Below are 12061 nucleotides of genomic sequence, written 5' to 3' on the forward strand. Positions count from 1 at the left end.
TCCCACGTGCAGACGCCCAGAGACTGCTTCTGTACCCAGGGCAATATACACACAGTTTCTAAAAATAGGCTCGGGCCTCCTAATAAGGTCAGCCATTGGTGGACCACACCGCACGTGCTTCCCTGATAAACCAATCAGGGCGCCTGTCTCCGCCCCTCCCTTCCCCGCCCTGCAGTGTTTTGGCTCCTCGGAGGCTCAAACAGGCCGGACGCCTCTGCGTCGGGGAGGCAGAGTCAGGAGTCGGTTAGGCCAATCAGACTCGAGGCTCCCGGACGTTCGGCCCGAGGCCCCGACCCCATCGTGCCGGAAGTCCCTCCTCCCGCCAGAGGCACTTCCTGTTTGGTAACCAAGGGCGCCGAGAGGTTGCTAGGGCTGCCGGGGCTGCCTGTGAGGAGCCGGCTCCGACTTCGGGGAGTTGAATCCGCTCGTTTGGGGTCTCGGCGCCGCCGCCGCTGCCGCCAGCATGAGCAGGGACTTCCTGGCCGAGCTGCACTGGGAGGATGGCTTCGCCATCCCCGTGGCCGATGAGCACAACAAGGAGCTGGAGGCTACGGTGAGCGGGCTCTGGGGCGGGGGGGGGGGGCGGAGGGCAGACGGAAGCCGGCCCGGGTCACGATGTCGGGGGTCGAGGGTCTGGCGTCAAACGATTGAGGCTCGGTGTCTGGGGTCTGGGGACTGAGGCCGGACGGGGTGGTGGCGGGGGGGACGGGGTCCTGCGACCGGGGGTCAGAGGGCAGAGGCCGGGCCGGGTCAAGGGTCCGATGTCGGGAGGTCAGAGATTCTAGGGCCAGGATTCGGGTTCAGGTGTCCAGGGACTGAGGCTGGATTGGGGAGTCCTAGGGCCAAGGGTCAGAGGGCCGAAGTCGGGGATCCTGGGACTGAGGGTCAGGGAGCTATGGTCAGGAGTCCTGGGGCCAGGGGTCAAGTCGTAGGGTCTTGGGTTGGGAGGATGAAGGTGCTGAGGTTGGGGCTGCGGGGGTCCAGCGTCTAATGTCTGAGGTCTGGGACCCTGGGGGTCAGTGGGTCAGGGTCAGGAGTCCTGAGGACGGTGGTCCAAGGGTCAGGGGTATGGGGAATTGAGGTTGGAGGATCATGGAACTGGAGGGTCAAAGTGCCAAGTTTGGGGGTTTGAAGTCAGGGCCCTGGAATTAAGGTTTGAGATCTGGAATGGGGGTCAGAGGGCCAGGGTCAGGGGCCCCTGGGGATGGAGGCTGGGGGTCTAGGCTCAGGGAGTTCTGGAGCTGAGGTTTTGGGATGGGGGTCAAGGTTGGGGATCCTGGGGCCTGGGTTCAGATTCTTGGGTCAGGGGACCAAGGGAGGGGTTGGAGAAGGGGGCAGGGGAGGGTCTGGACAGCCCTGCTCCATTGGTGAAGAAGCCAGGAGCTCAGGTGGCAGATGTGTCCAGAATTCCTGCCATTCTGTCCTGTGTCTTTTTCTCTTACCCTAAGTCTGCCTTCCTTCTCTGCTTGCATTATTACAGCCCTTTAAATATTAAACCAACTGCTAAGAATGAATCAGTTTGGCATAGCAGAGAGTGGTGATGGACTTGGGTTTAGGAAACCTTGGGTTCAAATCCTGCCTCAGACACTTCTGGCAGTGTGACCTTGGGAAAGTCACTTAACCTTTCTTTGCCTCAGTTTCCTCATGTGTAAAGTAGGAATAATAATAACACCTCTCTCTTAGAGTTGTGAGGATCAAGTCAAATGAGGTAAGTTATTAAGTACTTTGCAAACCCTAAAGTGCCATATATACGTTGGTCCTTTGTATTGTTTATTTAGTGCCCACTAGGTATTAAACACTGGGGACAGACAGAAATTAAACAATATCTGCTCTAGATGAATTTCCATTCTCCCTGGTGACAGCATGTGTGTGTGTGTGTGTGTGTGTGTGTGTGTGTGTGTGTGTGTGTGTGTATGGGATATGAGCTGGACCTGGGATTTTATTGATAGAGAATCTTTAGTGAGGAAATTTCCTTTATCAGAACGGGTTGGAATCTTCTCCCCCACTTGGAGTCTTGCTTGTCCCTGGGGCTTTGAGAGATGAAGTGGTTTTTCCAGGATCAGAGTCACAGGCTGTGCTTGAATCCACTACATCCCATGCTGTCTCTTTGTAATTCACTGGTGTCCGACTCAATGACAGCTGCAAAACTCCCCAAGTCACCCTGAACCAGAATAAAATGTAATTGAGAAATGTTTAATGAAATAAAAATAATTCAATATTAAAATGATTAAATACTAACAGAACATTATTTGTGTAGGGATCTATTTCTCTTTCAGTTTGATACCACTGTGTCTAGTTCCTGTGTAAGTGCAGACAAAAATAGATAAAAGGTAATTTTATAGGAGAAGGCCCTGGAAGCTGGGATTAGTCTGCGAGATCAGAATTTTGGGAACAGGAACAGCAGAGGGCAGAATCAAGAGCCAGGATAATTTGGGCTTGATGTTAGGATGTTGGGAAAGCTTCCTAAGGATTAGATCTATTGTATATCAATAAAATTAACTTACTGTGAATAACTAGAAAGTTCTATTTTTGAGTTAAAAAAAATCAGTTCTAGAAAATTGACGATGAGGGAGCCCTGATGTGGAAGCCATTTATGGGAAAAGTGATTGTCTAGTTTTACTTGAACGAGTTTGTTTAACGTGAGCAGACCTTGCTGAAATAGCCAAAAGTACTACCTATCTTCGACTGCATAAATATAAGGATGTCTTTTGGGCCGTGGAAAGGTTCACTGAGTATAAAGTATGTAATGTTCTGGCTCTCTTTCCAAAGTGAGGGTCACTTCCCATGGAATGATGTCCCCCTGCTCTCTGCTCGTCACACCCCACGTGTGGTCTGTAGAATCCCAGGCTTCCTTCAACACTCAGCTGAAGCACCACCTTCTACGTGGGCCTGGCCTGTCCCTTCCCCCCTCTCACCCATCATCCTACATTTAGGTACTTCTTTGGGACCTCTTTTCTATGTACATATGTATGCACGTATCCAGGAACTGTTTCATTTCTGTCTCTGCATCCCCAGAGGGAATAAATAATAGAGGCACATCATAGGTGCTTGTTGATTGAGGATGTGTTCAATTCTGGGTCCCAAATCCTGAGAAGGATACTAACTAAAGTGTGCCCAGAGACCGTGTAGGGGACCAGAATGAAGAAGGGTCTAGAGCCTGGTGGAAGAGGAAAAGTTGAAAGAACTCGAGGCATTCACAGTTTTTAAACTGACATCTTATGTTTTTATGCAACCTTCATTTCCAAATGTATCCCCATCCCCTGCCTTCCCCATTCAGCCATCCCTTGGAACAGAGTGAGCAGCTTAGTGAAACATAGCCACACATCAGTTGAGTTTCATAGAATGTTCCACACCCACAGCTGGCCATCTTGGCAAGAAATTGAGACAAGTGCGTTTTTTCATCTCTGCTGGGGCCAAGCTTAGTCATTGTAGTTACATGGGGAAAAATAGTTTTTTAAGTATCCCCCCAGAATTGAGTGGGATTTTGGGAAACTGTCAAACCATCTTCTGAGAACTTTTTTTTTTTGGTAAAAAAAAAAAAATCAAATGTCACAAACTCCTTCCCTTGTCAAATGCTTTCCTGCGCACTTGTTTCTAGTGACTTACAAAAATATACAGCATAGGTTCAGAAGCAAGTTGTCAGCATGCTGTAGATGCCTGGTGGTCCTCTTCTGCTCTGTTCTGACGGCAGCCCAGGTATAACCTTTGCTTTGAACTGGAGGGGAGGAAGGGGAAACTCAGACAAACATCCTGTTGTTATGAGAGTTTGTTGGGTTTGCTCTGTGCCTGGAGGTGACCTTAGACTCACCCTACTTGCTGAAAGTCCTCATGTGCTTTCATTTGGGAATAATTTTGCCTTTTGGCTCTTAAGAATACAGTTTTTCAATGAGAAAAATACATTTTAGTCAAGGACCCTCTGACTCCTACATGTATGTAATTGATTTCCAGCCTACTTTCTGCTATGTTGATTTTCCCCTAGTTGTCATGAAATCACATAATTCTGCTTCATAATTAAAAAAAAAAAGAGTGGATTTTAGAAATCCAAATGCACATGTAGAAAAGGCCTTTGGGTCCTCCTGGGATTTTAGTCCTTGTGGCATATAAGCAGGTAAGATAGCTGCTCACTGGGGCTTTTGCTTACAGCTGCTGATGATGCAGAGTGAGAGGACAGCCCTGCAAGATGAGCTTTCTGACTACGAGGAGAGAATCAGCGCCATGAAGTGTCATTTAAAAAATGTCAATCAGGAGTTTACGTTCACCCAGGTAAGCAGGAGGGAGGGGCTGCTGGAACAGTGAGCTCCCACCGCTGAGCCCTGCCTGCTGTCCATCCGCCCACAGGATGAAGGACGAAGCCTCCATGGTCTTGGGAGGTTTCGTGAGCTCCAGCATGGCCCTTGAGCCTCATTTTTACTGGGTCACTCCCATGATCCTTTTCTTCTCTGGCAGACCATCTGCCTGCACTGATAGACCCTGGGATCCCTGGGGTGGAGCTGGAAGGGGCCTTCAGGGTTGCCTGGTCCAAACTTCTTGTTTCATAGATGAAGAATTGAAGTCCAGATTGGGTCAGTGAGTTACCCAAGCTTCTACAGGGAGTAAGTAGCAGAAGCGAGATTTGAACCCAGGCCCTTGGGTTCCAAGTCCGGAGTGGTTTTCACTGTTCTGTGCTACCAAAGGAGAAGCAGTGCATTCCGGTGCCTCCAGTTCCTCTCACTTCCAAGTCCTCCCTCTTTCCCTGTGCTTATTATTACAACAGATCAACCAACCAGGAGGGAAGGAGGCAGCGTGACAGCAAATAGCAGTGATACGTTTGGGTTTAGAAAGTCCTGGGTTCAAATCCTGCCTCAGATACTTCCTGGCTCTGGTGACCCTGGGCAAGTCACTTGATCTGTTTATCATTTGTTTTTCACATGACCTGCATTTCCCAATGTAGGATTTCCCCTCCCTTTCCAGTAGAAGCAGAGCCTAGGTCTCCTGAATCAGTCTAGGGTTTGTGGGGTAGGTGTGGTGGTGGGGGGCGTCTCTAGGAAAGAATGTTCCTTAGCCCAGTCCCCAGAGGCACCGGGGTAATGACAAAGGGTAAGAAAACAGGTTTTAGGCAAGAATCACCAAGAAACCTGAAAGCCTTACCAAACCATTGTCACAAAAACTAGATTTAGTGTTCAAGGCCTTTGGGGACAGCTCTGGTATGCCAGAGAGGTCTGAGCTGTTGCTACAGACTGGCATTTAAAGGGGTAGGCTTGGAGAGAGTGTAATGCACCTGTTAGTCAGGTTATTGCTTATGAGCCCATGAGTCGCTGACCCAGAATTCAAGAAGATGCCACCTTTGGCCTTGTTCTCTTTGTCTGGTCAGAACCCTTTTAAACTTGGTTTTGTGGGAGAATCTTCTAGAATTGGATTAGGAGAAATATGGAGCAGGAAAATTTTATTTTAAATCTGTCAGGTATGACTTGTGAATTTCAAAGTCTGACTTGAAGGTTAACTTTTTTGACTTGCTCTTGACCAGTGTTTTTTGGTCTAGACCAGTGATTTCATTAATGTGGGGAACTTGTGTTGAGGAATCTCCTTAGTCCAATGCCGATTGTCAGCTAGTCTGCAGATTAGAGGTTGAGGGAGTTTCATGGGGTCCTGAGAGGGTGAGTGACTTGTGAACCCAGCTCTTTTTGACCCTCGGGCTGGCCCCCTCTGGACACACTGCTTCTTGACCAACATTAACAGCATAAAATTCTTGTCATCAATATTTTCTCTTGATTTTGCTTCAGAGGTAAAACATTTCAAGACCACATACCTGATTGCGTAGGGCTCAAATGATCCCATAATGATGAAGTCTGACTGGGCACAGACTTGAGAGGGATGAGAAATTGGTCAGCAATACTTAGGCATTTCTTTTGAGGTCTATCACTTATCTTTGTGGGAGAGCATATCACAGATCATTTCATTTAGTATTAAAATTGAATGTTTTCTCTCTCCTGTAAATATTATTCCACAGTCTCTTTACAGAGCCAGAAAAAATGAGATTAACACAGAAAAACACTTAAAGGCTATTGCTTTGAGAGAAATGGGACGAGTGGGCAATGAGATTCGCCGAATGGAAAAAGAAATGGCTACAGTCAGAGAAAGGAAAGCTGAAAAGGAGGTACATGGTCTAATCTTATTTAATATTTTTATGCTATTGAGAATTTTCTGGTAAGATATTTTTCCCAATCTTTGTAAACAAAATGTACCATACTCATTTTCCAAGTGGAAGGAGTAGAGCTGTTAGGTTTTTTTTTGTATTTGTAAATTTTTTTTTTGTGGGCAGCAAAGACATGACGAAACTGTTCCCCAAAACTTACACAAATAAGTATAGAAGATTTATATATATATATATATATATATATATAGAGATATAGATAGATAGATAGATAGATAGATAGATAGATATATGTATACTGCAGGGAGGCAGGAACCTTGTTCTTGTTCTCTCTGTCTCTCTCTGTCTCTGTCTCTGTGTATGTATGTCTCCTCTCTCTTCTCTCTCTTTCCCTCTCTTTCTCCCTGCTTTCTTCCTCCTTCCTTGCCTCCCTCCACTCTCCTTCCTATTGAACTTTTAAAAAATTCTTTTTTTAAAAATAAGTTTTTATTGATATTACCTCTTTCTTCCTCTCCTCAGAAAGCCATCTCATATAATAAATAGTATTTTTAGAGTGGAAAAAAATTCAGCACATCTGATCAATTCTTCGAAAAAGTCCAGAAATATGTGCAATGTTGTAACACGTGGGAACCTCCCACTTTTATAAAGGGGTGGGTTGGGGGTGTCTTCTCAGAGCTCTTTATTCAAGTCCCATTTGATGTTTGTAATTTTGTTACATTTACTTTTGATTTGTTGGTGTGTGGTTCTTTCCATTTACATTGTTGCACTCATTGGGTATATTATTTTCTTGGCTCTGCTTACTTCACTATGCATCAGTTCATATAGATCTTTCCAGGCCTTTCTGTATTTATCACATATATCAGTTCTTAGAGAACAGAAGTATTCCATTACATTCAGGAACCAAAATTTGTTTAGCTCTTCCCCAACTGAGGGCGTCTGTTTTGTTTCAAACTCTTAGTTGTCACAAAAAAGTGATGCCATAAATATTTTGGAGTATTTGGGGACTTTTTGCTTATTGATAGCTTCTTTAGGGTACAGGCCTTGTAGTGGAGTCTCTTGTTCAAAGGGTAGAGACATTTTAGTCATTTGATTTTCATAATTCCAAATTGCTTTCCAAACTGGTTATATCATTTCACAACTGCACCAACAAAGTATTAGTGTCCCTATCCTTTCACAGCCCCTCCAAGTTTGAATGTTGCCATTTTTGCCCATTTATAGGGTATTAAGTGAAACCTCTGATGCACATTTCTCTTATTATTAGTGATTTCGACCTTTTTTCATGTGGTTATGAATTCTTTGCAGTTTTTTTTTTGAGAACTGTTTATATCCTTTGACCATTTGGAATGATTATTAGTCATATGTTTTTATTGACTGTTTATATATCTTGAACACCAACCCTTTATCAGAGAAATTTGATAGAAAAATGTTTTTCCATTAATTTTTGTTTGTATACAAGCTTTTCAGTCTCATGTAATCAAAACTATCTTTTATTTTTTGTAATTGCTTCTATGTCTTGTTTGGTTAAGAATGTATCTCCTGTGATTAGCTGTGAAAGGTATATGATCTGTCTCTTCTAATTTTTTATAATACATTTTTAATATTAAGTATTGATATTAAAATTTTATAATATCATTTAATGTTAAGTATTAATATTAAAATATTGAGTATTAATATTAATTTAATATTAAGATCATGAATCTATTTTGATAAGTCAGCTAGGTGGCACAGCTAGTAGGCACAGGCGTAAGGCCTGACGTTAGGAGGACTCATCTTCCCGAGTTCAAATCTGGCCTTGGACACTTACTAGTTGTGTGACCCTGGGCAAGTCATTTAATTCTCTTTGCCTCAGTTTCCTCATCTATAAAATGAACAGAAGAAAAAAAATGGCACACCGCTGTAGTGGCTTTGCCAAGAAAACCCCAGATGGCGTCATGGGGAGTCTGACATGACTGAAATGACCGGACAACAACAAACAACATCCACTTAGAATATCCTGCGGATTGCGATATAAGTTGTCAGTCTGAGCCCAATTTCTGCCAGATTGCTTTCCAGTTTTCTCAGAGGTTTTTAATCAAATTGAGCCTCTTTTCCTGGGTAATTTATGCTTTCCACCCTCTCAAACGCTGGGTTTTTGAGTTGTATTGCTTCTGAAGCTCACTGGTGTGTTCTTTAACCGATGGCAGATGGGGTTGATGACTGCTGCTTTGTAATGGAGTTTGAAGTCTGGGTCTGCTCTTTAACATTATTCTCCCCATCGTGGGGCCTGGTGCTTTGTGCGTGAATACTCAGTTCCTTCCAGGACGTTCTATCTGACGCAGGTTTGCGGCTGATTTATGCTCTGCCTGTCTGAGAGCCACCAATAGCTTCCCCTCAGGTTGTTGTCCTGTACCAGTGGCCCGTCGTGGCGCAGGCATGGTGCTGGGCTGTGCCAGCAAGAGGGCAAGGCCTGGTGGATCCTCTCTAGCAGCAGAAGCCAAGGACGTGGGCCTGGAGACAGGTTACAGGTCTGACAAGCAGCCCAAATTAGTCTGAGGAACCTAGCCGGGAGCTGGCCACCAGGCAGAGTTCACCAGGGCCACCTTCTGTGGCCTGGAGGCTGATAACTGTGGCCAGTGGAGGGAACGCCTACAACAGTGACATCATATTTTGGAGGATCACACTAATAAGTGATATCTATAGGTTTTAAATATATATACATGTACATACACATATGTATGTATGCAGTCTATGTGTAATATATGTGTATTTTGTATATATGTGTAGATAATACATGATATATGTCAAATTATATAGATAGCTAACTATATATATATTATGTAGATATCTATATAAATATCTAATGATAGATTTAAATCCATGTGTATATACATATATACTGCTAAATAGAGATATTTTGAGAGCTTCTTCATTCAGTTTCTATGTGTAATTAACACATTTCATCTTTCTTTTTCGGAAATTAGAATATCATATTCAAAACCTCTCAAAAACTGGAGTGTCTGAAGTGTCAGATGAACTGGGATCAGCAGGCTCTGGAGGCTTGGTTAGAGGAATCAGCTCATAAAGACAGTGATGCGTTTGCCCTCCAGAAGTACACACAACAAGATGACAGCAAAATCAGGGTAAGTAGAAAAAGCCATTTTGATGCCATTTAAATGTTTTCTCTCTAGTAGTAGGTAGTCAGTTTTTAGATAAAGCCAATAGGAAATATTCAGGAAAACAGGAAATTTTGTATTTGGGACATTTACAGATGTTAACAGTGTTTGTCTACAATTAGTTTAAATATAACATCCCTGTTTTGAAATCACAACTGCCACCAGTTTTTCAGATATTACCAGTTTTACTATTTTAAAATTTTAAGTGAAATAGTACTGTCCAAGTTAGCCTAATTGTATAACTGGGCTAATTGAAAATATAATAGAATGGCCCAAAGAGGCTGCTATGATAATAGTTTTTTAAAAAATCACCAGAATGGAAGTTTCCAACATCATTGGAGATCAAAGGCATAGTAGTGGAACCAACCAAAAAAAACCTTCTGTGGATAATTCTCTTTATGTAACTATCATGACTAGGCTTGTTTTCCAAGGTCCAGCCTACATACCTAAGTGCAGAGCAACTCATCTCCAGTAGGTTGGCTGTTTGGAACTGAATTCTTTGGCCATAACAACCTATGAAATAAGAAAAAATCCAAAATGGCCTCAGTCTCATGACTCTGGCCACTCCCTTTGGTAGAGATGGAGGTGGGAAAGCAGGCCGAGAACACTAAGAGTGCATAACGAAAGCTGTCCTTGGAGAAGCAAATGAAGAAGTCACTGGGGTTGGTTTTATGATGTGAGGAAAGGCAACAGGAAACATAATTTTATGAAATAATTGGTCGTCTTGTTTTGCAGTGATTATGGAAAATAATCACAGTATGACCATCATGAAAGTAAGTGCAGCTTCTGTGCCAACATAAGCACCCTGGGCCATTTAACAGTTTGATCAATGACTTGGATGAGGGCATTGGTGGCATTCTTTACCACCAGATAACATATCACTAGGAAGGATAGCTTACACACTGAGGGATAGAGTGAGGTTCCAAAAACTCTAGAAAGTTAGAATTTGGGGTCAAATCTAATAAGATGAATGAGATGTCCTATGCTTGGGTTTCAGATATTGGATTCACAAGTACTAGATAGGAGAGGTGTGGTGAGACAGTAGTTAGTCTGAAAAAGATGGGGACTTTAGTGGATTTCAAGTTGGTATGAGTCAGGAGGGTGGTATGGCAGCCCCAAAGTTATTGCAACCTTGGGCTGCATTAAGAGAGGAGAAGCATCACTTCTAAGATTGAGGAGGTGGTAGACCTGCTGTTATGTGCCATGGTCAGACAACAGTGGAATTACTGTGTTCATTATTTAGCACCAAATTATGGAATGGACGTTGATAAGCCAGAGAGTGTCCAAGGAGGTAACTGTGATGGGGACAGCCTTGAATTCATGACATATGAGTTGCAGGAACTGGGGTTGTTTAGCCTTGGGGGATGATAGTAGTCTTTGGATTCTTGAATGTATGCCATGTGGAAGAGGGACTAGATTTTTCTGCTTGGCACCAGAAGGCAGAACTGCAAACAATGTGTAGAAATTGCCAAGAGATGGTTTTAGTCTTAATGTCTAGAAAAACTTCCTAACAATCTGAATGATCTGAGAATGGAATGGGCTGCCTTGAGACATAGTTGATTCTCCTTCTTTGGTGGTCTTGGAGCAAAGGCCAAGTAACCATTTGTTGGGTATCTCAGAATTTGTTGTTCATTGTTCAGTCATTTCATTCCCGTCCAACTCTTCATGACCCCATTTGGAGTTTTCTTGGTAGAGATACAGGAGTGGTTTGCCATTTCCTTCTCCAGCTCATTTTACAGATGAGGAAACTGAGGCAAACAGGGTCAATTTGAGTGACTTGCCCAGAGTCACATAGCTAGTAAGTGTCCATGGCCAGCTTTGAACTCAGGAAGATGAGTCTTCCTGCCTTCAGGCCTAGCATTCTATCTGTTGTACCACCCAGCTGCCCTCAAAATGGGGATTTTTTTTTTTGAGTGTAGGTTAAGCTAGATGGTTGCTGAGGTCCTTCTATCCAGAAATTCTACAATTCTGGGAATGACCATTGCAGAATATTAGGTGGAGAAGTTTTATGATGAGCTTGATAAGACCATCCAAATTAAGACAGTCCGTACTCTGATACTCGGGGACTTCGATGCAGAGGTGGACACAGGGGAGGACGGTGAAAGTATGGAAGAAAATCTGGTTCATGAATAAGAAATATGGGAGTCCAAGGCCTCTTAGACCAGAGAAAACTCCCCCCTATAGATCGTGAATGCAGAGAATGAGAAGATCCAGTCCATGGTCAGCACAGAGCAATATAACCAAAAATGAAACCGATTTTAACAGAGAAAAAATGAGGTGTCACTGAGGCAGAAATCATTCCCTTGAGTCAGCATTCTGTGGACAGTCAGGCTGATTATTAGTTTAGTCATTTAGAGTGAGAATGTCCATCCATCTTTTAGTTTTCTGTGTTGTAAATAAATGCCATAGATGATGCTTCATGGGACCCAGGATCTGACAGCTTTCAGGCAGTGAATGATTAACCGTTGATGTTTGTGTGTGCAGGCACTAATTCTCCAAATCGAGAGGCTGACGGTCGAGTGCAACGGGAAACGAAGGGCCCTGGACAGCGAGCTCACCGAGACCATGTCTGCTCAGGTCAGCCTGGCGGGAGGCGCCCCATTCGAGTGCGCGTCCCCCAAGAGCTCCCAGCCTCAAGGCGGCTGTGAGCGTCCGATGAGAGGGTGTTGGTGAAGGGCTTTGGAAGCTATGGCAGCTTTAAAGCGCTTGACAAATGCTTGCTGCTGCCGCCGCTCCTCCTCTTCTTCTCCCTCCTCCTCCTCTTCTCTCTCCTCCTCTT

General features: G+C 44.0%; 1 protein-coding gene across 4 annotated transcripts in view; it reads left to right on the plus strand.

Annotated features, from left to right (window-relative positions):
• The first annotated feature begins 420 nt into the window (after nucleotides 1-420).
• The window catches only part of CCDC39 (coiled-coil domain containing 39), a 54583-nt gene continuing 42942 nt past the window's right edge, over nucleotides 421-12061 (plus strand). For all 4 annotated transcript variants that reach the window (XM_027875899.1, XM_027875901.1, XM_027875903.1 and 1 more), the window contains exons 1-5: nucleotides 421-553; nucleotides 4144-4263; nucleotides 5987-6133; nucleotides 9091-9249; nucleotides 11767-11859. In XM_027875899.1, coding sequence (XP_027731700.1) covers nucleotides 464-553; nucleotides 4144-4263; nucleotides 5987-6133; nucleotides 9091-9249; nucleotides 11767-11859 — 609 coding nt within the window. In that variant the 5' untranslated portion in view covers nucleotides 421-463. The remainder of the gene's footprint in view (nucleotides 554-4143; nucleotides 4264-5986; nucleotides 6134-9090; nucleotides 9250-11766; nucleotides 11860-12061) is intronic.

The sequence above is a fragment of the Vombatus ursinus genome, unplaced genomic scaffold, assembly GCF_900497805.2.
Source record: "Vombatus ursinus unplaced genomic scaffold, bare-nosed wombat genome assembly UNPS02014810.1, whole genome shotgun sequence".
Lineage (NCBI taxonomy): Eukaryota > Metazoa > Chordata > Mammalia > Diprotodontia > Vombatidae > Vombatus > Vombatus ursinus.